At 41.8% G+C, this 27,026-nt stretch overlaps 2 protein-coding genes across 4 annotated transcripts in view; one reads left to right on the top strand and one right to left on the bottom strand.

The window, feature by feature from the left end:
• Positions 1-19,269, bottom strand: part of LOC126109732 (pre-mRNA-splicing factor 18) — a 97,012-nt gene extending 77,743 nt beyond the window's left edge. The window contains exons 1-2 of one of the 2 annotated variants that reach the window (XM_049914785.1): positions 19,026-19,269; positions 3,248-3,663 (exon numbers count right to left, since the gene is read on the bottom strand). In XM_049914785.1, the coding sequence (XP_049770742.1) occupies positions 3,248-3,649 (402 nt within the window). In that variant the 5' untranslated portion in view covers positions 3,650-3,663; positions 19,026-19,269. The remainder of the gene's footprint in view (positions 1-3,247; positions 3,664-19,025) is intronic. The other variant, XM_049914784.1, reaches the window with a different exon arrangement.
• A 136-nt stretch (positions 19,270-19,405) lies between these two features.
• Positions 19,406-27,026, top strand: part of LOC126109731 (protein Lilipod) — a 368,395-nt gene continuing 360,774 nt past the window's right edge. For both annotated transcript variants that reach the window (XM_049914783.1, XM_049914782.1), the window contains exon 1: positions 19,406-19,746. In XM_049914783.1, the coding sequence (XP_049770740.1) occupies positions 19,687-19,746 (60 nt within the window). In that variant the 5' untranslated portion in view covers positions 19,406-19,686. The remainder of the gene's footprint in view (positions 19,747-27,026) is intronic.

Here is a 27,026-nt window from a genome sequence, read left to right as displayed (position 1 = left end):
AGAACTTGGTCACAGATGCCACACGTGCCAAGTTGGAGAGGGTCTACCACTCTTACCTCTCCAGACACCATTCCGAGAAACATTACAACTCGGTAGTAAGGAGCCCCATCTCTGAACGGCTCCTGCTGAACAGGTAGTGTCAACTCAGGAAAATGGAGCTCAACGAATGGAAAATCCTACGGAAAAAAAATAGGGCCGATAAGAGAAGAGGGTGGCACCTACGGGATCACACACGACAATTAACTGTACCGTCTCCGAGAAGACGTAATCACATCTAGAGGAAAAGGTGACGGATCTTCTGCAGACATTTTGATGCAAATGAACAGGATCTTCACCACAACAGTAGAGGAAAGCACTCAAAGAACAAAAGAATCGTCACAGTGAAATCAGACCTAAAACAACTAGAAATCCCACTAGAAACCATAAAAAAATGGTTCAAAGTATTATCCCCAGTGTCATTTGCAAGCAGAATGAGCAGAGAGACATCAGCAGACTGAAATGGACAGAGAAGAGGAAGCTCGCTTACAGCCAGAAAATGAAAGCTTTCTGGGCTAAGAAGGAACAGAAGACTTGTGTGGAGAGTCAAAATAAACCCCACAGTCCTAAGCAGGCCCAAGTGAAAAGCATCGGCAGTTATTGTAGAAAAAACGTTTGACAATGTCGACTGGGTCACACTCTCTGACATTCGAAAGTTATCAGATATAAAACACGACCAAAAAGTTACCTGTAAGTTATACAGAAACCAGACAACAATTTAGGAGTCAGACGAGATGAAAGGGAGGTAGTAGTTTAGGTGCGAGTGGGACAGAGATGTCGCTTATCCCACACGTCAGTCAGTCGGTACACTGAGCGAGCTGTAAAGGAAACCGGTGACACGTTTAGGAAATGAATTAAAGTACAGGGAGAATACGTATGACCTTTAAAGTTTGCCGATGACACCGTACGTGTCAGAGACTCGGAAGATCAGTGTCTCGAAGAGAGGTCAAATGTCGAACAGAAACTAAGTACGGTAGTGGGCTGCAGTAGTTATCGGATGATGCCGAGGCAATTAGATTACGAAATGAGATGCTGCGAGCAATAGGTAAGTTTTGCAAATTTGGGTAATAAAATAACTGATGACACAAGTGTAGAGGATTCCAGCCAAAAAATGCTTCTATCGTAGCACAAAAAAGTGAATATGCTCCCGTTTAAAAGACTCGGACAAAAAAGTGTGGCACCTTCAAAAATTTTCCCAAAAATTTTGGCACGTGAACATATTTTTTAATATGCAACTCATCTCTCACTCCCACAAGCTCCCCTAACTCTAATTCTCTCACACCTACTAGTCCACTGCTCCAAATCGCTCAGACCCGTCCACTCCCACTCGCTCTTTCTCACTCCCGACTCACTTTGTGTGTCGCCGCCTCCCGTCTCGTGGCCACAGTTCCCTACGTCCTGTCCTACTACTCCTGTCCCCTCTCACTGCCACGATCTCCCTTTTGCTCTCTCTTACCGATACCGTCTCCTCCCTCCCTTCCTACTGTCGTCACCTCTCCCTCTCCCTCACCGTCACTGTCGCGGACTCCGTCTCTCGTTATCACTGGCTCTCACCCGTTTTCACTTTCTCCTTCTCTTTCTCTTTATTCCTCTTCCACTGGCACTGTCCACTTTACTCTTTCTCCATCACTGTGCCCCGCCCCGACTCCTCTCTATCTCGCGCACTGCCACCGTCTCCTTCGCTCTTTCTGTACTGCGACCACTGTCTACTATCTTACACTATTTACTACTTTTCCACCTCTTTCCCACTGCCCCGTCTCCTCCTATCTCGGCACAAAAAAGCACGAATATGTTTGTGTGCCGTAACTTTGGAGAACATTTTTAAAGCTGTCGAGGATGGCAGATTGTGACAGCCGGTACTCCACTTTTCGGTCACCTTTTCTGTGCTCCGATAAGGTAATTTTTCCAATTGTTCCCTCCTTTTCCCTGCCATAGAATGTCACTTGTATGAAAAGAACTTCATGGGTCAGTAAAATTTTAATAATTTACCTTATTTGAAATTGAAATAATGCACAACTAATTTTGCACCTCAGACAGGATTTCACGTGCACAAAAATTTTGCACGTGCTTCACTACTAGAATGTGGCGTTCCTAGAACCCTTCTGATAACAGATACTTTAAAGCATATTTCTCCACACTATTTCACTTTATAAACTATGTATCTCCTCACATCAGATTTTACGTCTGCAGGTAGGGTAACTGTGAAACTATGTGAGAATTTTCAAGGCTGTTTGGGATCAGGTTCTTAGGAATATATCATAAAAATTTCAGTCTTTTGCTGTGCATAGCTATCTTAGAATCAGCAACTCAGTTTCAGTACAAGAAAATGGCAAGAAAACCCTTCCTTTAGGGTTTTCTAAGGTACTTGGTGCCTCCAGAAGCCCCTTAATGCCCACCATAGACGATATCAAATGAAAAAAAAAAAAGAGCCAATCGATTTGCTCCTTTTCCCTAAGCAGGGGAAGTGGGTAGTATTCAAACTTTGGTCCCGTACTGTAGCGTAGCGGCACCGAGACGATCCTCCTGTCGAGTATACAAAAGGCCCTTAGCCCGAGGGCTATCCAGGACACTTGACCCTATCTTTCTGTCACCAATAGAACGTGACGTACGAGCCCTGGAAGAATTCCACTGTTGTGTGCAGTGTTTTGCAACATATCAGGTAGTCGATGTACTGTCGCACAGGTATCAATCGAATGCAGAAAGCAACAGTGTGAAAAGGATAAATGTGGCAAGACTGAACACAAATTTTAAGTTTTAGGAGTTGTCGTCTGAAAACGTATACGAGGCGAGTAGCATCAGGAGGTACTGAACTGTGGATCGTAAACAACACAGATAAGCAGAGAATAGAAGCTCTTGAAATGTGATGTTACAGAAAAATGCCAGAGGTGGTACGGGCAAAGGGGATAAGAAACAAAGATGTATTCAATTTATTCGGGAAGCAAAGAGCTTTACGGTACAGACCGTACGAACAGATAATAAGCCACACTACAGAGCACTGAGGAAAAGTCGATTCGGTAACTGAGGGGACTGTGGGGGACAAACATTGTAGAGGGAGACGGAGGCTCCGACATAATAATCGGGTTCAAATCAGTGTAGGGCACAGTTGTCACACAGACACGAAGGGAACGGCACACTACAGAGTAGCGTAGAGAGATGAGTCAAACCCGTCTCCGAAACACAGGCCACCAGAATGGCGAGACGGAGATCTGACCTTTTCGAGTGCCTCCTGGAAGTCGTTACGCAGCCCGCGGTTGACTTCCGGCTCGAGGATCTCGCTGCGCCGCAGCCTGCGGAACGACTCGAGCTCCGTCTCCCCGAAGAGAAGGACGGGCTCGCCGCGCTCGCGCAGTCTCCGCACCACCTCCTTGCGTGGCAGCGTCGGCACGCCGTCGTCGGTGAGGTCGCCGTCTCGGGAGTCTGCACCCGGCTGCTCGCTCTCCGACTGCCGCTCCGCCTCCTCGCTGCCGCCCACGCCGCACTTGCGGCGGTACTCCTCCGCCTCCTTGGCAACCAGCTCTGCTCGCTTGAAGTACTTCTTGTTTGGTTTCAGGAGCTCTTTCTCCTCCAGTAATTTACGCTTTTTCTCTATCTCTGCTTTCAGGATATTCAACATTTTTATATGTGAATCTGAAAAAAAAAGAGAACTAGCATTCTATTTAAAATGCTTTACAAAAATAGCAGATTGATATTATTTTTAACTGTTACGAGGTCTGACTGCAGCATACGATACAGTCTGGATAGAACAACATCTAATTAAAGCACTCGAGGCGGTTCCCCAAATAAAGATCATTTTCTTATTTGACAATAAGCTGAATAACTGAATCTTCCAAATTTACTCCAAATACATGTCTAGATCTACATCAACATCTCCATAAGAAAACCACTAGCCACTGTCCACAGCACTGCACGCAATACATTGCACCGATACACACACTAAATTTCACAAACTGAAGAGCGGCCTGCTTCGAGGTTCAGTCGGTCGGTCAGTTTAAAAGAGGGGGGGGCGAAGAGACCAAACTACGAGGTCATCGGTCCCTTGTTCCTAATAAAACATCATCACAAGTGTGCAAATAAAACGGACGAGACATATAACACAAAACGGAATGAAAGGAAAAAACCACAAGAACGAAGGAAAGGCAACGAACACACAAAGGAACAAAAGCAGACAAGAAAACAACAGAAACACTAGAAACAGGAGAGAGTATAACAAGAAAGCAGATTACAGTGGCTGGCCGACAACGATAATAAAAAGGAGAAGGCAACCAGTCTGCAACACGTTAAAACTTCCACCCTAAAAGCACAAGGGTCGAGGGCACAGAGTGACAAAGGATGTGTGCTAAAACCTACATAGAAATATAAAACCCACTCTCACGGATAAAACGTTAAAAAAAAAAAAAAAAAAGCTGCTGCTGAGGCATTGTCACCCAACATCGAAGGTAGGGAGCTGGGAAAGTTAAAAGTCCACTGAAGAGTGGCTAAAAGTGGGCAGTCCAGCAAGAGGTGGACGACTGTCATTTGGGAGTCACAGCGACACAGAGGTGTGTCCTCGCGACGGAGTAGGTGACCGTGCGTTAGCCATTTGTGGCCAGTGCAGAGCCGGCAGAGGACAACTGATTCCCTGCGAGAGGACCACACAGAAGACTTCCACACATTCGTCGTCTCCTTAATGACACGCAGCTTGTTGTGCGTACTGTTATGCCATTTCATCTCCCGAAGCCTGAAAAACCTGTGGCATAAGACAGAATGCGCGGTTTCCGCATCGTCTGTTGGGCCAGCCTGTCGGCAAGTTCGTTATCTGCGATTCCGACGTGTCTAGGGGTCCAGACAAACACCACCGAACAAAGGGACTATTCCCGGGCACAGATGGACTCCTCGATAAATGCTACCGGAGTAAGGTGAGTGTAGCACTTGTCGATAGCTAGTAGGCTGCTCAACGAGTCGGTACACAGGAGAAATGACTCGCCAGGGCACGAGCGGATGTACTCGAGAGCACGAGATAAAGCCGCCAGCTCTGCAGTGAAAACACTGCAGCCATCTGGCAAGGACTACTGTTCAATATGTCCTCCACGAACACACGCAAAGCCGACGTGACTATCAGCTATCGAGCCGTCGGTGTAAACCACTTCAGAACCCTGGAACAAGTCAAGAATCGAGAGGAAGTGACAGCGGAGAGCCGCAGGGCTAACGCAGTCCTTAGGGCCACGCCAATGTTCCAGACGAAGCTGCAGCCGAGGCGTACACCGTGGAGGCGTACGTGAACGGACCACAAGTAGAGGTAGTAAAGGGAAGGACTCCAGTTCAGAGGGAAGGGATCCCACGCGAGTCGCAATCGTTGGCGCCGACCTGGCCCGCCGATGCGAGAGACGGACTGCCGCAAGCGGGAAAAGGAGACGGTAACTCAGATGCTCAGGAGAACTACAAATGTGTGCTAAATAACTGGCAAGCAGTTGTGAATGTCTGATCTACAATGGAGGGACTCCAGCCTCCGCCAGTACGCCGGTCACCGGAATCGTCCTAAAATAGCCCGTCGCTAGTCGAACCCCGCAGTGTTGCACAGGGTCGAGTAAATGCAACGCGGAGGGCACTGCCGAACCATAAACCACACTCCCGTAGTCAATTCGGGATTGGACAAGGGCTCTGTAGAGCTGCAGCAGCATAGAGCAATCTGTCTCCTAATTGGTGTTGCTCAGGCAACGGAGGGCATCGAGTTGCTGCCAGCACTTCCACTTAAGCTGACGAATATGAGGAAGCCAACTCAATTGAGTGTCAAAAACCAGTCCTAAGAAGCGATATGTCTGCATTACAATGAGTGGATCGTCATGAAGGTAAAGTTCTGGGTCCGGATGAACGGTACAACACCGACAGAAGTGCATGACACACGACTTTGCAGCTGAAAACTGGAATCTGTGGGCTAGAGCCTACAACCGCGCCTTGTGGATGGCTCCCTGTAGGTGATGCTCAGCAACAACAGTACTGGAGCAGCAGTACGAAATGAAGAAGTCGTCTGCATACAGAGAAGGTGAGACAGAGGGCCCGAGAGCTGCTGCTAGACCATTAACGACACTCAAAATAGTGATACACTCAATACACAGTCCTGCGGGACTTCATTATCCTGGATACGGTTGGAACCATGGGAGGCACCAACTCAGACACGGAAAGTAAGGAGCAACAGGAAGTTTTGGATAAAAATTGGGAGCGTGTCCTGGAGACCCCACTCATAAAATGTGGCAAGGATACAATGTTGCCAAGTCGTGTCGTATGCTTTACGTAAAAAAGGCTGTTCGGATGGCAGACTCGAGACACACAAGATTATCAGTGGTAGAGCGACCCTGGCAGAAGCCACCCTGACACGGAGCCAGCAGGCCACGTGACTCCAGGACCCAATCCAACCGCCGACATACCGTAAGCTCCAGCATCTTACAAAGAACGTTGGTGAGGCTCGCGGACCAACAGCTATCCACATCAAGCGGATTTTTACTGGGGTTGAGCACTCGAATGATGGTGCTCTCCCACCACTGCGATGGAAGGACGTCATTGCACCAGATCCGGTTGGAGACGACGAGGAGATGTCGCCCATAGTCAGATGAGATACGTTTAATCATCTGGCTGTGGACCCGATCAGGCCCAGGAGCCGTGTGGGGGCAATGTGCAAGGGCACTGATGAGCTCCCACTCTGTAAATGGGGCGTTACAGGATTCACTGTGGCGTGTTGTGAATGAGGGGGAGGATGTTGCTCCCGAAGTAGGTGGTGCAGGAGCAACAGGGAGGGAAATGCCCCCACCATCGAGGGGGTTGACGGAGCTGATGGTGCCAGAACTGTTGTAGTGGCGGCGTAAGACGTTGTCATACGCACAGGATGCAGGTGTTCAAATTTTCTCTTAGCCTCAGTGTAGGTGAGTCAGTCCAGGGCCTCGTACTTTCTTTCTAGAGAATCCTGCAGTCAGGCGAGCAAGGCGAATGGTGCTCTCCGCAGTTGACACAGATGGAAAGCAGGGCACACGGAGTATTGGGATGCGACGGGTGTCCGCAATCTCGACATGTGACGCCGGACGTACAGTGCGAAGACATACGGCTGAACTTCCAGCACTTAAAGCACCGCATCAAGGTAGGGATATAGGACTTTACATCACAGCGGCAGACCGTCACCTTGACCTTCTCGGGCAAGGTATCACCCTTGAAGGCCAAGATGAAGGCACTGGTGGCAACCTGATTATCCCTCGGACCCCAGTGGACACGCAGGATGAAATGTATACCTCGCCACTCTAAATTGGCGCTCAGCTCATCGTCAGACTGCAGAAGAAGATCCCTGTGAAATAAGATGCCCTGGACCACATTTAGGCTCTTATGGGGTGTGATCGTTACAGAAACGTCCCCCAGCTTGTCACAAGTGAGTGAGTACCGTGACTGGGCAGAGGGTGCTGTTTTGATCAACACTGACCCAGATCTCATTTTGGACAAGCCCTCCAACTCCCCAAATTTGTCCTCTAAACGCTCAACAAAAAACTGAGGCTTGATCGTCATGCAAGATTCCCCATCAGCTCTCGAACATACAAGATACCGTGGCGAATAAGATCCACTGCCATCCTTAGCTTGGCGTTTTTCTCACGGTTTGACCGTGGAAGGGAATGATTTGGGGTCGTACTTTTGTGCACTGAATTGAGCTCGTGAACGCTCAGAGACTACTGGTGTTTCACCACCAGCGAGAGATAGTGGACTACACTTCATCGCGTGTCATCCACCGTCATGCCACCCACTCCCACTGGGGACCCTGCCCACAGGCGCCACCCAGCTGCAGCAAAGGTCACCTGGCAGGATGGCCACTGCTGGGAGTCCCGATGCCCCAGATGGATGGGCATCCGCCACTTGGCATACGTGGGGAGTTAATGGCACAAGCATCAGCAGAGCGACCCCTGTAGAGAAGTCGACATATTTTCAAGTAATTTATTGAAAAAATTTAGAGAATCGGCATCTGCGATAGGTTGCAGAACCGTTCTAATGCCGGCAGCTGACATCTCACATATGGAAGGCGAGGACAAGATAAGAGAAATCAGGGTCCATACAGAAGCATATAGACAGTCATTTTACCCTCATTCTGTTTGCGAACGGATCGGGAATGGGAATGACCGGTAGTTGTACCAGATACCCTCTGCTGTGCACTGTTTGGTGGCTTGCGAAGTACGTACAGAGAAGTACGTGTAGCTGTACTGCCCACAGGTAATATCCAGAAGCAATGTTTTACAATGCAACACTGATCCACTGTACCGGGTGTCACTTCGGACAAGTCGCTTACCTGCTGGCACCGTCTTCAGAAAACAGCTCCAAAAATGAAAAGCCACTATAATCTGTTGCAAAGACCATCTGGAACACCTTACGGAGATGACACAGACAGTTTGGAAATGACAGCACTTCCTTCACCGTGCAAGTACTGTTCAGCTGCACAGGTTAATAGTTCCCACACTGATCTAGTGCACGTTCAGCTAGGACAAGCCACCTGTATTGTTATCCAGTACACTTCTGTCCAGTGGCTCCCGGTGCTAAGCAACATCACTTCACTACACGTAAACAGATAGCTAGTTCCCATTTAGTTACAGACGAGAAAGGAGAACGAGTCTCTTCCTATATACGATATGATTCGGCAAGGTTGTAAAATCTGACTGAAATCTCATAAACTGACCCATAAAACTTTTGTGAGCCTATTAGCTGACATTTACAATGCTGTGACTACCTGCACATCTGAGTGGACATCTCCACCCCAGAAAGTCTTCTCGCATGTCAAAAACACAACTACCACACTGCCGGTGTTCAATCTACCTCACGTCACACGGCACGAACTGAATCAAATCTGGTTGTGGTGACACACTAATCAGTGTCTCAGCGCAAAGTATAAGTTCGGTTGTCAGTTAGTGAAGCCATCAAATGTGACAGTAAAAAACCTGGTAATACATTGCTCAGCAAATCCCTAGCCTTATTTAAGCCTTTCGTGGTCGATCAGACACGTATCCCAACTAATGTAATTGCTGCAGGCTATTTCGTACCGTTAGCAAAGGCACTCGCGTCAGTCGTCTGTTGCCATTAAGACCACTGAAGCCTAATGTCGCAGCACTGTCGTAACGGATACGTTCACAGTACGTTTCACATTGTTTTCTGCGTCTGTTTCACGCGGTGTTACCGGTCTATTAGCACTGACAACTGTGGCGAGAGGTAATGCCCGAAATTTGGTATTCTCGGCATACTCTCGACACTGCAGATCTGGAAATGGAAATGCTGTGTGGCTAGGGCCTCCCATCGGGTAGAACGGTCGCCCGGTGCAAGTCTTTCGAGTTGACGCCACTTTGGCGACTCGCATGTCGGTGCAGACGAGATGATGACGACAAAGACCACACAACACCCAGTCCCCGAGAGGAGAAAATCTCCTACCCAGCCGGGAACAGAGCCCGGCACGATTGTCCGTCACACTGACAACTCGGCTATCTCGATGGACCCGATCCTGAGACGTCGTGGACTTTTCAATTTGACAATGCAGAGAAGTGTGGGGAGTAAAAATTGGAGGAGGATCGTGGAATGAATACAGTAAGCAGCTTCAGATGAATGTAGGTTGCAGTACTTATGTAGAGATGCGCAGAATGGACTAACATGGAAGAGCTGCATCAAACCAGTCTTCTAACTGAAGACCATAACAACAAAAAACACGGTACTGTTTCAAAGCAATATCTCAGTGCGTAAGCAAACACAATTACTAATTTTAAACATTATTTAATAGGCAGGATAGTAATCCGAAACATAAGCACGGTGGCAACTATAAATATACACTGCCTCACATGTAAGTCACACTAGCTATATATCCAGTCCACGGCCCCTCGTATTTTTCTTCGAGTTACACAAGCTCCTCACTGCACGGCAGTGCCAGATAGATATGGGACACACACAATCCAATGCTCAAAACTCTGATTGGATTAGATTAGGTTTACTTTCATTCCAATTGATTTGTAGTGAGGAGGTCCTCCAGGATGTAGAACATGTCAGAAAAACAATAATACATGACAAATATTTACAACTGAAACAAATAAGCTAATTACTAATTACTTTCCACAGTTATATTGTACACACACACACACACACACACACACACACACACACACACACACACACACACACACCAGTTGGTTGTACTGAGAAAATCATCGATGGAGTAGAAGGTGTTGGCCACCAATAAATCCTTTAGGCTTCCCTTAAACTAAATTTCATTGGTTGTTAAGCTTTTTATGGCTGCTGGCAAGTTACTGAAAATGTGTGTTCCTGAATAATGCACACCTTTTTGTACGAGACTAAGTGACTTTAAATCCTTGTGAAGATTATTCTTATTTCTAGTACTGATTCCATGAATTGAGCTGTTGGTTTGAAAAAGTGATATATTTTTAATGACAAATTTCATTAAGGAATAAATATATTGGGAAGCAGTAGTTAGTATCCTTAGTTTCCCAAACAGCCTCTGCAGGATTTTCTTGAGTTCATCCCACCTATAAATCTTACTGCACTTTTTTGTGAGCAGAAAACTTTACCTTGGCTTGATGAATTACCCCAAAAAATAATCCCATACGACATTATGGAATGAAAGTAAGCATAGTATGCCAGCTTTTTCATCTTTACATCCCTTATGTCTGAGAATTCACATTGCAAATAGAGATCTCTTAAGATGCTTCAGTAGTTCTGTGGTGTGCTCCTCCAAGTTGAATTTATTATCAAGCTGTAAGCCCAAGAATTTAACACTGTCCACTTCTTCTACCTGCTTGTCATCCTATGTTAGGCATATACTTGTAGGACACCCCTTACAAGTTCTGAACTGCATGTAGTGTGTTTTATCAAAGTTTAGTGACAAAGAATTGGCTAGGAACCAGTGATTAATATTTTATTAGCAGATCTTTCTAAGACTATACTCGATTTGTTATTTATTGCAATGTTTGTATCATTGACAAACAAAACGAACTTGGCATCTGGTAATGTTACTGATGAAAGGTCATTGATGTACACAAGAAAAAGTAAGGGGTCTAAAATGGAACCTTGTGGTACCCCACATGTAATTAGCTCCCAGCTGGATGATGCCTGATGGCTTAATACTTGTCTCTTTCCTAATAACACCCTTTGTTTCCTGCCAGAGATATAAGATTTGAAACATTTTGCAGCATTTCCTGTTACACCATAACATTCTAATCTACTTAAAAAGATATTGTGATTTACACAGTCAAATGCCTTTGACAGATCACAAAATATACCGGTTGCCTGCAATTTTTCGTCTAATGAATTAAACAATTTTTCACTGTAAGTGTAGATAGCCTTCTCAATATCAGAAACCTTTATAAATTCGAGTTGTGACTGACAGTATGTTATTTGAGATAAGATGGTTATAAAGCCGATTGTACATTACCTTTTCTAAAATTTTTGAGAATGGTGGCAAGAGTGAAATTGGACGGAAATTTGATGCTGTTTCTTTATCTCCCTTCTTAAACAGTGGCTTAACTTCAGCATATTTCAAGCATTCAGGAAACATTCCACTGATAAACGACTGGTTGCACAGATAGCTTAATATGTTACTTAACTCAGAATCACATTCTTTAATTAACTTTGTTGATACTTCATCATACCCATTAGATGTTTTTGATTTTAAAGATTTTTATGGTGGACATTATTTCTGCTGGGGTAGTCAGGGTCAAATTCATATTATGGAAGTTACTTGAAACGTCTGGTCTGAGGTATTCCCTAGAAGCATCTACAGAACCAGACAACTCCATCTATTCAATAACAGTTATAAAATGTTTGTTAAAAGTTCTGCAACACTACACACATCTGTCACCAATGTATCATTTACTCTTAATGCTATTTGTCCCTCTTCATGTCTGGTTCTACCGGTCTCTTCCTTCACTATATCCCATATTGTCTTTATTTTGTTATCTGATGATATGACAATTTTTTCCTTGTAATATATTTGCTTTGATGTCCGTATTACAGTCTTTAATATTTTGCAGTATTTCTTGTAATGTGCTACCAGCATCAACATCAGAACTGTTTCGGATTGACACATACAGTTTTCTTTTTGTTTTACAAGATACCCCTATTCCTTGAGTAATCCATGACTTCTTTGTAGACTTTGCTCTAGCCTTGGTTAGTATTGGGGGAAAACAGTGTTCAAATAAGGTAAGCACTTTATTAGTAAAAGTGTTATATTTTTCATTAATGCCACGAGCACTGTAGTGCAGTCAATGTCTCTGAGGAGTGTCCTAAAATAATCAATTTTTGGCTTATTGATTACCCTCTTGAGCTCAGATTTAACAGATTTTATATCCTGTTCAGTATTAACATTTAACAGAAGGAACTGTATCTGAGAAGCCACTGACTATTGGTTTTGTAACATAATTTTGTTCATTGGATTTTTCTATAAAGATATTATCAATGCCTGTTTCCCCTGGTGGGGAACTTTACAGTGGGAATTAAGTTGAATGATAGTGTTACTAACTCAAATAAGTTCTCACTGGGAGAGTCTTTGAGGAAATCTACATTGAGATCACCAGCAACCACTATTTCTTTGTTTTTGGTTGTTAAATGGTCCAGTATGGCTTCAAGGTGGTTTATGAACAGATTAAAGTTACCTGCAAGTGCTCGATATACACTTAATATTATGAAGGATTTTTGTAAAATTCTACTTTTGTTGCACATGCTTCCATATGCTGTTCTAGGCAAAATTTATGAATGTCTATTTTCTTAACTTTATGACAGTTCCTAATGAATGTGGCAACTTCTCCTTTCTCCATTTCTGCTCTACAAAAGTGAGATGCTGACCTAAACCCTGTAACACTTAAAAGTTCTATACCAGTGGTCACATGATGTTCAGAGAGGCAGATTATGTCAGTTGGGTTTGAGGACTCTAATCCATCTATGCAGATAATTAATTCATTAATTTTATTTCTCAGTCCTCAAATATTTTGATGCAATAAAGACAGCTGACATTTCACATTGACTGAGTTAAAACTGAGTAGAGTTGAAATATCTGTTGACTTAACCAATAGCTGTTTATGCTGATGTAATAAGGTAGAATTATGTTTTTTGTTTTTTTTTCTCAAACTGAAGGTTTGTCTCAGTCCTAAACTCTCTTAAGATTTGGTTTCTTTCTGTCCTCCCTACCCTAGAAAGGGTCTTTTCTGAACCCTATAACCTTATTTTCCCAGCCAGTTTAACCTTCCCTTTCCTGTTGAGGTGAAGGCCATGCCTAGTATAATCCCACCTATTGAGAGAATCAACAGGAACCACACCAGTGTGTGACCCTGCACCCGACATAAGCAGCCGTTCCAACTCCAAATTAGCTCTCTTGACAGAAGAGTTCAAATGAGGTCAGTCATGGCGCCCAAGAACAGATACAAACTCAACACTAGTATGCTTTGATGCTGATGCAATCATTGCTAGGTCACACTCTATACTGTACCCACGATATCTGCCAATACTATTACCTGCCCCACACACTATAACCACGGTGTCTTGCAAAGTGATCCTAAATCCTCTGTCACCTGCTCCAGACCAGCTGTAGGTTTAAAAAAATTGGTGACCTGGTATTCTGATCCTAGTTCATCCTGCAAAAGTTGGCCAACACCTCTTCCGTGGGAACTACTTAACAACAACACTTTCTTTCTCTTTACTGATTTCCCTACATTCTTACTTTTCAATTTGCTGCTGAAAGTTTGTTATGCCCTGTCTACACCTGCAACTGCTTGAGGCTCACCAGCTTCTAACTGAAGCAACAGGTCAAATCTATTTTCCACATTCACCACTAAGCTGTCGGACAAAGTTCTAGGCCTGTTCCTCCTGTTGCCTGCTGCCACTTCCCGTCTCTCTTTACCCTTCTCCCTCCTTAAAGTGTCAAGATCCCCCCTGGCCTTGACTAACTCAACCTGAAGGGCAGCAATTTTCACCTCCTGTTCTAGTATCTTCCTATCTCTACTACATATCCTACATAAACACTGATGAGTCTCATTTACTTCCCCTATTCCCACACCACTACAGTCACCCACACAGAAAAAACTACAGCACCCGTCACAGAAAAGCCCCAACCTAACAAGTCTACGGCAAGTCGAGCACTTTTCACTCATGATAAACGTAACGGTTTATTAAGAATAAGTCAGTTAAATTACAGATAAACATGAAAATATGGTTCCACCAATTTGGCCTATACGCAACTGCATGTAAACAAAAACAACAGTGCAAAGTTTCTGAAACAACTTAAACTTTACGCTACTTTCCGGAAATGTGAGTTAAATAATGAAGAGGTACGCTACAGTTAAATTGCTGGATAGAGCAAAGAACAACTGAACGAAATTATATGGATTTGCTGTGGCAAAACGTAAACAGAAAACACGATCTTTTCGCGTTTTCTGCTATATTACGTAAAGAAAAAAGAAATCTTTAATGGTATGCTTAAAAAGCACACCAATACACCAATTTACCACATAATCAGTACTAAACTACATGTTTTTATAATCTAAAATTACTTATCTTTATGAGAACACCAAAACTCGAGCTAGTCGCCTGGCTGCAGGGCTGCCAACCTAGTTATATCAGTTGGCATATGTGTCTGATCAACCATGAAAGGCTAAGCAATGTATTCCTATTTCAGCTGTCATAGCAAAAAAAGGTCTGCAAAGATGTGCATTTCACAATGTAACAGCACAGATATAGGGAAGCAAATGTTATCAAAGTTCACACTGGGCCTCAAGAGCCAAACTCTGCTATGTACAGATGTGCAACACCACCAACAGATCAAAGTTTGCCTGGAGAGCTGGCAGCAACAACACTTAAAAATGCTTCACATAAAATCTGAGGAGCTTAAGACCAAAATGACCTTCAAGAATGAACCAGGATTTTTTTCTACCCCAGAACAGGAAAAGTTGCGGTATAGAACTTTCAACAAATGTGCAGACAACTTCTCTACAACCAGTTCAATAAAACATACTGTAAGTGTAACTAAATCTAGGCTCCCATCAAATTCTTTTCAAGTTATGAATCTAAATATTCAGTCTAATAGAGGGAAACATTCCACGTGGGAAAAATATATTTAAAAAGAAAGATGATGAGACTTACCAAACAAAAGCGCTGGCAGGTCGATAGACACACAAACAAACACAAACATACACACAAAATTCTAGCTTTCGCAACCAACGGTTGCCTCGTCAGGAAAGAGGGAAGGAGAGGGAAAGACAAAAGGATTTGGGTTTTAAGGAAGAGGGTAAGGAGTCATTCCAATCTCGGGAGCGGAAAGTCTTACCTTAGTCCTTTTTTCCCCCTAAGGTAAGTCTTTCCGCTCCCGGGATTGGAATGACTCCTTACCCTCTTCCTTAAAACCCAAATCCTTTTGTCTTTCCCTCTCCTTCCCTCTTTCCTGACGAGGCAACCGTTGGTTGCGAAAGCTAGAATTTTGTGTGTATGTTTGTGTTTGTTTGTGTGTCTATCGACCTGCCAGCTCTTTTGTTTGGCAAGTCTCATCATCTTTCTTTTTAAATATTCAGTCTCTAAGAAATAAATACATTGAACTAGAAGTTTTGGGGTGATTTTAACATTGAGTGCTTGTGTCTTTCGGAGCCTTGGTGTAGGGAATATGAATTAAACAACATCATTATACACCCTTTTAGACTAGCTAGCTTTTACTGTAGGGAAAATGCCAGAAGTGGTGGTGTCTGTATTTATACAAAAACAAGGATAAAATTCAAAAGGAGATGCGATATTGAAAAGTTAAGTGTAGAAAAGCATTTTGAAGCAGCTGCTATTGTGTTGTATGGTAAACAAAGGAAAATGATAGGAATGATTGTGTACAGGTCACCATGTGGAGATATAGATAAAATTTTTTCAAAACTAGAAATTATGTTAAACATTAGGTACATTGAAAAAGCTTTTGTGGTTCTTTGTGGGGATTTTAACATAAATCTTATGTGCAATAATATGGTTAAAGATAAATTTCTGAATATTTTACAGAGTTTTAACATGTTACCCCATGTCATAGGTTCTACCCAAATTACACACACATCACAGACCCTCATAGATAATATATTCTCAAACATAGATTCCGATGAAGAGGAGGTCAATAACACTGATCTTGGTTTATCTGATCACAAGCCTGCGAAAAAAAAAACATCTTGTCACACTTATAAAAGAATTTTTTCTAAAGAAAACTGCACACATTTTGTTAACTGTCTAACCAATGAAAGCTGGACAGATGTGAGATTAGAATCAAGTGCAAATAATGCATATAATACCTTTTCTTCTATATTCATGTCACATTTTGAAATGTGTTTCCCTAAGAAGTTAGTGACGTCCAAGTCTTCAGAACAAAAAGCACACAAACCTTGGATAACTACAGGCTTTAGGACTTCCAGTGTAACCATGAAAAGACTGAACCAAGAAATTAAAACTTGCTCAGATCCACAGTTTGTAGAATATGTAAAAACATACAGAAAAATATACTGAAAGGCAATAGCAAAGGCAAAGTTGCTATATAATGACAGTTTAATCAGTAACCACAAACTATATGAGACATTGTGAGGAATGAATTCTACTACATTGGGAGAAGAGGAAGAAATAATACTCAAAAGCATGAAAATTGCAATATAGAAAAGAAGGACATGGCAAACTATATTAATAACTATTTTTTAAATGTACCACATTCATTAAACTTAAACTTCACAAAACAAAATATAATACATGCTTGCCTGCAGCATGAATATTCCTTCAACAAATGAAATGGAAGTAATTAGAGTGATTAGAAGCTTAAAACCAAAAATGGCAGCAGGCGCTGATGAAGTACCAGAACCATAATAAGGACTGCAGTGCAGATTGCAAAACCTTTAACACATATTGCAAATTCATCCTTCAGTGAAGGTGTGTTTCCTCAGTGACTGAAGATCTCAAAAGTGAGGCCACTATTTAAAAATGGAGACATACATAAAATAGAAAACTACCGTCTCATATTACTTCTTCCTGCTTCCTCCAAAATATTAGAGAAACTCATGAAATTGAGAGTCACTAGTTACCTAGGCAATGATAAACTTTGGAATAGTGATCGACATGGTTTTCGTGCAAAACCAAGCACAGAAACTGCAGTCATAGACTACACCCAAGAAATAATTAAAAATTTGGAGAAAAACAAAAATGTAGTAGGAATCAATTTAGATCTGTCAAAAGCTTTCGATACAGTCTGCCATGTATTAGTAGGTATTAGAGTAAGAGTTAAAATGTGGTTTGAGTCATATCTCAAAAACAGATCTCAGATTGTAGAGCTCACCACTGTAAATTCAAATAAAAAAATAACGTTAGTTTCAGAAGCAAAAGAAGTTCCTTTAGGAGTACCCCAGGGCAGCATCTTAGGGCCACTACTCTTTCTCATATATGTTAACGATTTACAGCTACAGTATGATACAGCCAAAATTGTACTATAAGCAGATGACAAGTCTGATAGTGAGCGACTTTAAAAAATCGTTACAGTCAATTAAGGAGAAAACCCTAAAAAGTATTGAGACTTGATTCAGTGCAAATAAACTTACACTCAATGCAAAGAAAACAAATTACATACAGTTTGGTAAAATGATTCAGGATGAAGACATTAATCTAGAACTGGATGACAGACTAATAGAGAGAGTGCACTTTGCAAAAGTGTTAGGTATGCATATAGATGAAGCTATGAATTGGAAACACCATGTAAAATTTCTTACGCACAGATTTAGCCTGCTTTGCACTGAGAGTTATTGCAAATGTTTGCACTCCAGAAGGAATCAGAATGGCATACTTTGGATACTTTCATTCTGTTGCCTCATTTGGAACAGTGTTCTGGGCCAGCTCAAAATCTAATTTGAAAGACATTTTTATTTTACAAAAACAGGCTGTTTGAATAATTACCCACAGTCCGACACAAGTTCACTGCATACCTCTTTTCAAAAAGTTAGGAATACTTACTCTGCCATCAGTCTATATACTTAAATGTGTACTCTTAACCAAAGTCAATCTAAGCAATCTCCACACAAATGCAGACTGTCACAACTGTAACACAAGGAACAAGAATGATCTCCACATAGAACAAGTAAGAAGAACACGAACTCAGAAGCATGTAAGACACATGGGCGTTAAGCTCTATAATGCAATGCCTCAGTACATTAAAGATTTAAAGGGCAATACAAATATTAAATTGGAACTTAGAAAATTTTTAACTGATAAATATTGCTACTCAGTAAATGAATATCTTGAAGACCAAGAAACTGACTTCACAAACTAACCTCCAAAATTTTCTATCTTTGTTTGTTTCTGCTTTTATTATACTTTACCATCTATAGAACTAGTTATATATTGCTACTGAGAAACATTATTATAAACCATTTATGTGGAAAGAAACTGTAAGTTTGCTGTCATTTATTATAGACAATTTCATTTTGTATATTCTATATTATTAATTTCTATGTATGACAAGTCCAATATCGTTTGTACGATGACATGGATGCTAAATAAATAAATAAAACAAATGCCACATTACTTTCATGCAAATGTAATTCTCTCAAAAAAGCAGTTCTACTCCTTCAGCTTCCTTGATAAAGTTAATTACAGAATATCCCATAAAAACTACGTCAGTGAGATGTTTCTTGCTTAAATTTCTTTAATGTGCATAGAAAACGAGAACAATGGTGCGACGAAAGAGAAGTCATCTATTAACAAGCACGCAGTAATACATGAATTCTAACGAAATGGCAAAAATGACATATTCCATATTGTGATTTTCATACCGCATATGATCAGCAGACCACATGACTACCTAATGACATATGATACGTAACTACCTACTGCCACATTATGAATTTAGGTTATCCATTTCCGTAAACGAAATGTGGCTGCCACAATAAACTTAGGGTAGAATCCAAAATCACTTATAGTGCATATCACCATGAAAATTAATGCTGCAAAACTGAACTCACGTAATCAGCTTGGCGTTGCTGTATTACACACACAGTTTACTTCTTACAACACGTCTGACAAATTGCATAAACAAATACTTCTCTTCGACTACACTCGATTGTTTTGAAAGCCGCGTCCATATTTGTTCTGCCAACCCACAACCGTATTAAAATCCAGTCAGCTGATCGATAATGCTTTCCCATTCGTGTTTTCAACTCGCTCACAAACTAGGGACCAGTGTCGATATCTATTAATATATCATTATGAAGTTTATTGTTTCGGAAAGAGTCCTGAGGAACTTAATTAATCAATGCATTTCCTGTCACTGTCATTGCACTTATGTTTGCAGCAGTGCATCGGTTACTAGCACGGAGTTGTTGAACGTAACTTCCAGCTGAGCATCAGTGCTCCAAAGAAAGCAGAAGAGGTAACGTCACACTTCTGTGTTGTCGCTTACAGTCTGTCTGTGCGAGTTGTTTGTGTCGCGGCAACTGTGAGCAGGCTAGCGGTTTACAGTCAGGTGGCTCCAAAATGAAGTGTATTCTATTAGCTTCGAGTCTGAGTGTTTGCGCTGCAAAATTCCCTCGGTGAACGCCTAGTTATTAGAACTTTGGTAGAGAGCAAAATGTGGCTGCCGAAAGTGAAGGCTGTTTTGTTGAAGATATTGATGAGTGGGTGAAGATGGAAGATGATCCCGATGCAAGAGAGCAAATTTTCCACAACACCGTCCGAGAATATGTTGTAAGTATAGTCTTAGTTGCCAATGTAGGTCAAACATTTCAGTTCTTTCTCTCTCGCTCAAGACGTCTGTTAAATAGAGCTCATGAGCATTTCGTATCGTGGGTTGTCAATTTACAAAGCCTACTTTCAGTGATACTAATATATGCTGCAAAGCTGTTTTCGTTTAAGCGTTTACAAAACCTAGATTCAGTAATTGTCCTAGAAAAATGCAGTGAATTAGTGATAATCGTTTTAAATCGATATGCGGCTTCTCTGGCGATTTTATTTTTCAATCTTACTTCTAAACATTGCTTATCTTAGTTTATCGATGAATTGTGATTTTTGTCTCGTGTAGACTAACAAAACTGAGCACTTGTAGACTTTAAGTGTAAGTTTGTGATCATTTGTAAATAAATTTTATTATGCTTTACTGGTTTCGAAAAATTAATTTGTCGCCTACAGAAGCTTAGTTTCCTTCTTCATAGAAGGACCGGATAATGCCATGGTATGTGCATTTTATGAAGAGGTCATTGACTGTCTGCTAAACTAAGCTTCTGAAGATCAAATTAATTTGTCGAAGCTGGTAAAGCATAATAAAATATAGTTGCAATTGATCACGAAATTTATTCTGAAAGATTAATACTACAGTTTCTGAAAATTATAGCTATGAATAAAATAACACTTCTGGACTGTTTATGTTCGTAAATGACAAGTGAAAGTATCTTATTGTCTTCCATATCTTTCAAACTTCTTGTGGGAACTTCCAGAGACCAATGGACCTCACCTAAAACATAAGGTGACCTGTCCACCACAAAAAACACACTTTCCATTAATATTTTTGCCTGTTGAAAAAGAGATTCCTGAGATTAGCGCACAGTAAGCCCCTTAATTTATTATTAAAGGGATCCCCGCATGAAGTCTTACGTGTTGTTATCGCAGTGGGAATTTAAGTATGAATGTTATTGTATAGCTGGGGAATTAAGAGCCATTTAATAAATAGTCGCATATCGATTTTCTTTTCACATAACGCGATGGACAGGATTTCTGCGACCATGTGTAAAGGCAAGTTTTAGTTTTGGCGTACTAAGTAATTAAGTAATTTAAATTTAAACTTTGTGTGAATGGGGATGTACTTTCTATTACATCTGCTCTATTTTCTTTGCTTTAGTGCTACCTAGGTAGCAGAAAAACGGAGTACACAGTGCTCATGTGTCACTTTTTAACATAGAAGCAAGACATTCAGTAAGTGCGTTTCTCCGCCCGTTTCCTCAAAGCTCAGAAAATAGTGGCAGCAGCATTTGTCTAACTTGATACGCACAATTAATTACATTTGTAACAGTGCACTAAACGATTATGTAGTTTGCAGCATGTTGTTCATATTGAGATGGAAGAGATATGCTCACAACTTCAATTCGTTAAGGTTAGTGTTGTCCTATGTTCCTGACAGTACGTCAAAAGAATGTTTGGATGTAAACATTCGAAGGCTGTTTCCAGAGAACGTCTGACACCCCCACCCTATCCTCCACCTCGAATAAAAGTGGCAGGAATTTGTTGTTGTGGTGTGTGTGTTTTGCAAAATTACGCACACAACTGTAGAGAATTGACACACGAAGTATGTTTTACTTTGTGAGTGTTGAACTCAGACGCCAGACCTTATTATACCTCGGTCACACTCGGGGTTCAGTGGTGCTCAGGTATGTTGTCCACGCCTGTAATATTTGTCTCTTAGAAAACTATTGAGCTGGTGTTTACATATAATTTGTAAAACACGCGGTAATGACGTGGAAAGAGCCAATCTACTAGCCTTTAATCGTGTGTATGTTCGGGTAGCTATGTCAGTAACGCCTGAGAGCGGGCTTGTCCCTAAATAATAGAGTTCGTAAACGGTGAATCGCAATAACGATATCCCAAAAGACTGGTGGAGCTCTTGGACTACGCCTTAACTCGGTGCGACACTAGAAAAGTTCCTTGACCTGTGCGTCAGAAGCCAGCGACTGATCCTCGGTTCATTCGCTGTGATTTGACCATCGTTATCGATATTACCCACCGAAAAAACCACATGTCCACAGCCGCTGTGTTGGATTAGCCAGTGTCGTAATGATGCAACAGCTGACGGGTCGCTATGTTTTTTTTTTATGTTAAGTACGACGTTAACGGTAATGTTAATTGTATATCAATAAATATTATTGTTTCCGATATTAGTGTTTATATTTGGTTGAGGAAGAACGCCATGTCAAACTTGGTAATGGCTGATCATATATAGAGTATACTTACTTAATAGTTTCTATACACTCTGTATGTTAAAAAAATATTTATACTCTGTGACATACAGTGAGGCAACTTCAGTCGTATGTTCGATGGAAATCATAGGGTGATGGCACGTCATCGAAACAGCCACTTTTTCCATTTCCCTGTAGGCGCCCTCCTTCACGATGGTATTTACAGAACACGATGTATGATTGAATGAACAAACGTAATGCCGCATCCAAACGTTATGTTCATTCATCGCGGTGTTCCAGGATGGGGACTTGTGTACATAAGATTAACATTATCTACTTCATCCGAATACTTCTCTTAATCCGCGATGGTTTGGCATAAGACAAATTACGACAGTTGCCTGGAGAGGCTGTACCCTTATCCCCAGTCGGATACAATGGTTTTCAAATGCGCAATTTTGTTTACTGTTGGTATTAATTTGCTTTGTTTTATTCTGAATGAACTGCATACTGCAGGACGTCAGTATATACTCACGGACTGTACCACTGTTCGTCAAAGTAGTGACCAGCGTTTTGTAGAACGCGTTGCCAGCGATGTGGAAGGCGTAGTATACCGTTAGCAGAGCCTGTTCTGTTGGTGCGAATGGAGCGTTCTACAGCCTGTCGAATCTCTGGAACAGTTCGGAATCGAATGCCACGAAGTGGTTCCTTCATCTTCGGAATCTAGTCAGTCACAAGGACCTAGGTCCTGGGAGTATGGTGGATGGTATAGTACTTCCCAGTCCCATAAGTAGAGCAGCCACAGCAAAATGATGGGTGGGTTGCGCAGAAAGTGTAAGCCGCTTCTTTCACAAAACTGGTCGCAGGTGATGCTCCAAAAAGGAGCAGTAGTACTGTGCATTGACGGTCTGCCGTGGAGGAACGTAATACGTTAGGATAACACCATCACAGTCGTACACGAGAATCACCATAACTTTAGACCGCTCCATTCGCACCATCATCAGAAGAGGCTCTGCTAACGGTATACTACGCCTTCCACATCGCTGGCAACGGGATCTACACAACGCTGGCGACTACTTTGAACGACAGTAGCAGGTGCAAACATGTAACTCTTATGTATCGGTTGTGAATAAATAGTTGCCACTGTTTAAGTTCCGACCCTCGTATATGGTGCGTGTGTTTCATATGTTAATACAACGTAGTATTCAGCTCGTTCGGAATAAAACACAAAGCAGACGGATAGCTCCAGCAAACAACATTACGCATATTAAAGCCGCCGTATCCGTCTAAGGATCAGGTTGCAGGCTCTCGAAATACGTCTTGGATTTCAATAAAAATATTATTGACGCAAGTGGCAGTCTTTGATTTGTCCATTTACAGGCATCAATTTGTGATTGTAGAAATAAATGAAGGTGCGTTATCTGAATGGTTATTTATTCATTGAAACATATGGGCAGCAATATTTGTGATGAAGTTAAGCGTGACAATAAATAAAATAGTTGTTAAATGTATTTGCCTGTCTCCATGTTCTCCGTTCAAGTAGTTGTCTTTAACGCTATTTACAGAGTTCTTTGATATGTTGTGTTGTGGTCTTCAGTCCAAAGACAGGTTTGATGCAGCTTTCCATGTTACTCCATCCTGTGAATGCCTCTTCATCTCAGAGTAATTGCTGCAACCTACAGCCTTCTGCATCTGCTTAGTGTATTCATCCCTTGTTCTCTCTCTACCGATTTCTATCCTCTACACCCCCCCCCTTCTCCCCCCCCCCCACCCACGCCCTCAATACTAAATTGGTGAACTCATGATGCCTCAGAACTTGTCCTACCAACTGATCCCTTCTTCTAGTCAAGTTGTGCCACAAATTCCTCTTCACCACAATTCTACTCAGTATTTCCTCATTACTTACGTGATATGCCCATCTAATCTTCAGCATTCTTCTGTAGCACCACATTTCAAAAGTTCTTCTTGTCTAAAACGTTTATCGTCCATGTTTCCCATCTGTACATGGCTACACTCCATACAAATACTTTCAGAAAAAGACTTCCTAGGACTTAAATCTATACTCGATGTTAACAAATTCAGAAACGCTTTTCTTGCAATTACCAGTCTACATTTTATATCCTCTCTACGTCGATCATCCTCAGTTATTTTGCTGCCCAAATAGCAAAACCCAACTACTTCTTTAAGTGTCTCATTTCCTGATCTAATTCCCTCACCAACGCCTGATTTAATTCGACTACATTCCATTATCTTCCCTAGACTCTTATAACAGTCATCCGATTTCTATACAAATTGTAAATAGCCTTTCGCCCCCCTGTATTTGGCTCCTCCCATCTTCAGAATTTGAAAGAGTGTGTTCCAGTCAACATGATACTCTTCACACCTGTCAACATCTGCTTTCTTTGGGATTGGAATTATTATATTCTTCTTGAAGTCTGAGGGTATTTCGCCTGCCTCATACATCTTGCCCATCCGATGGAAGAGTTTGCTGATGGCTGGTTCTCCTAAGGCTATCAGTAGTTCTAATGGAATGTTGTCTACTACCAGTGCATTGTTTCGACTTAGGTCTTTCCGTGCTCTGTGAAATTCTTCACGCAGTATCATCTCTCCCATCTCATATTTATCTACGTTCTCTTCCATTTCCGTAACATTGCCCTCCAGTACATCGCCTTTGTATAGACCCTCGATATACTCCTTCCACCTTTCGGCTCTCCCTTCTTTGCGTAGGGCTGGATTACCATCTGAGCTCTTGATATTCATACAAGTGGTTCTCTTTTCTGCAAAGGTCTCTTTAATTTTCCTGGAGGCAATATGTATCTTACCCATAATGATATATACCTCTACATCCTTACATTTGTCTTCTAACCAATCCCGCTTTTCCGTTTTGCACTTCCTGCCGATCACATTTTTGAGACGTTTGTATTCCTTTTCGCCTGCTTGATTTGATAGCATTTTTATATTTTTTCCTTTCATCAATTCAATATTTCTTGTGTTACCCAAGGATTTATAATAGCCCTCGTCTTTTTACTTACTTGATCCTGTGCTGCCTTCACTATTTTCGTCCCTCAAAGCTACCAATTCTTCTGATACTGTATTACTTTCCCGTTTTCTTGTCGATTTTTCCCTAATGCTCCCTCTGAAACTCTCTACAACCTCTAGTTTTTTCAGTTTATCCAGGTCGCATCTCCTTAAATTCCTACTATTTTTTTTTCAGTTTCTTCATTTTTAGTCTATAGTTCATAAACAATAAATTGCGTTCAGGGTCCACATCTGCCTCTGGGAATGCCTTAAAATTTAAAACCTAGTTCCTAAACCTGTCTTACCATCATATAATCAGTCTGAAATTTTTCGGTGTCTCCAGGTCTGTTCCACGTGCACAGCCTTGTTTCATGATTCTTAAACCAAGTGTTAGCGATGTTTTTTATGCTCTGTGCAAAATTTTACCAGGCGCCTTCGTGTTGCATTTCTTACCCCCATTCCATATTCATCTATTACTTTTCTTTCTTTTCCTTTTCCTAGTATCGAATTCCAGTCCCCCATGGCTATTAAATTTTCGTCTCCCTTAACTATTTAAATAACTTATTTTATCTCATGACATATTTGTTCAATCTCTTCATCTGCAGAGCTAGTTGACATATAAACTTATACTACTGCGGTAGGCGTGGGCTTCATGTCTATCTTGGCTACAATAATGTGTTCACTATGCTGTTAGATCCGAAAGGGGGGCTGTTTTGCCTCTGGAATATTTTACCGAAGAGGACGCCTTTTAACCATACAGCAAAGCCGCATGCCTTCGGGAAAAATTACGGCTGTAGGTGCCCCTTGCTTTCAGCCGTTCGCAGTACCAGGACAGCAATGGTGTTTTGGTTAGTGTTACAAGGCCAGATCAGTTATCCAGACTGTTGCCCCTGCAACTACTGAATAGTCTGCTGCCCCTCTATAAATGAACCTAATTCTGTGGTCAACAGTTCAGATATATGTTACACAGAATTATTATGCAGCGAGCTATTATGTGCAGTAACACCCCAAAAAACTTATTTTGAGTATGTCCTGACTCTGTTGTAAAATTTGAGATTGTAAGCAGCGGTCTGAAGGGTGTATAGCGGCGAACTCTTGCTGGTTCGCGTATAATTAGACACAACATTTTTTTAATTGAACTATATTTTTATAGTATTGAAATGTTAAAAAGCAAAAATTGACAAATATATTTTAATAAAATAACGTTTTTACTATTCATTATCTTGTGAAAATACTGTATGTTTTATATAATATTACGTTTGTATTTGCTTTTAATCGTCACGATTTCTTGCAGTTTTAAACATGGCTGTTTCTGAGCAACTGTATACAGTTTGTATATTTTGCTGTATACAGTTTGTATATTTTGCTTATTTTTTTCATAGTTCCACACAACGTCTTTCTGTTTTCTCGGCTGATCTGTGTTCAGTTCTTCAAGGCCTATCCACTGTGCCTACTTATAACTAAATCTGAGGGGGGTGCGATGGGGAGGTTCTCTTGTGAGTACGCCAACTGGTGGACGACTGTGTTACTACCGACAAAGACATTCAGTTGTGCAGCAAGGTGTTAGACTGTAATCCGCCTGTCACCTCGAATGAGCGTGTTCGCACTTTGGAACATTGCAGGAGTGCCGGCCGGCACGCAGGATATCGGGACAGGTCTGCACGACGGACGCTTCACCCAACGACTCGCCGTGCTTTTGTTCCCTACCGGGTCTCCGTAGACATCCTGCAAGCGCCTACGATTGTCTGCGGTGCTCTGGTTTTCCGCCAAAAGAAACTCGGTGGCAGCTCTTTGCTTGGAACGCTCCTCCGTTACGGACGCCATTTTGAAGGCTGCGTACAGCACCGCCAGGTATCGAACTTCGTGAAACAATAGGGGCTGAAACGGGAATATCCCACGACGTCGCACTACAAATTCCGCATTTTTTGAACCGAAAATGTGACGAGAAAAACTGTTGCATTATTTACTGAACGCCCCTCGTACTTGCAGAAGAGACTATCTTAACAGGTAAATGTACATGCGAAGTTATCTAATATCTACAGGATGTATCAGAAGGAATCATCCGAT

The sequence above is a fragment of the Schistocerca cancellata genome, chromosome 12 (assembly GCF_023864275.1).
Source record: "Schistocerca cancellata isolate TAMUIC-IGC-003103 chromosome 12, iqSchCanc2.1, whole genome shotgun sequence".
Taxonomy (NCBI): Eukaryota; Metazoa; Arthropoda; class Insecta; order Orthoptera; family Acrididae; genus Schistocerca; species Schistocerca cancellata.
Note: the sequence above shows the minus strand (reverse complement) of the source record. Positions and strands in the feature narration are given on the sequence as shown.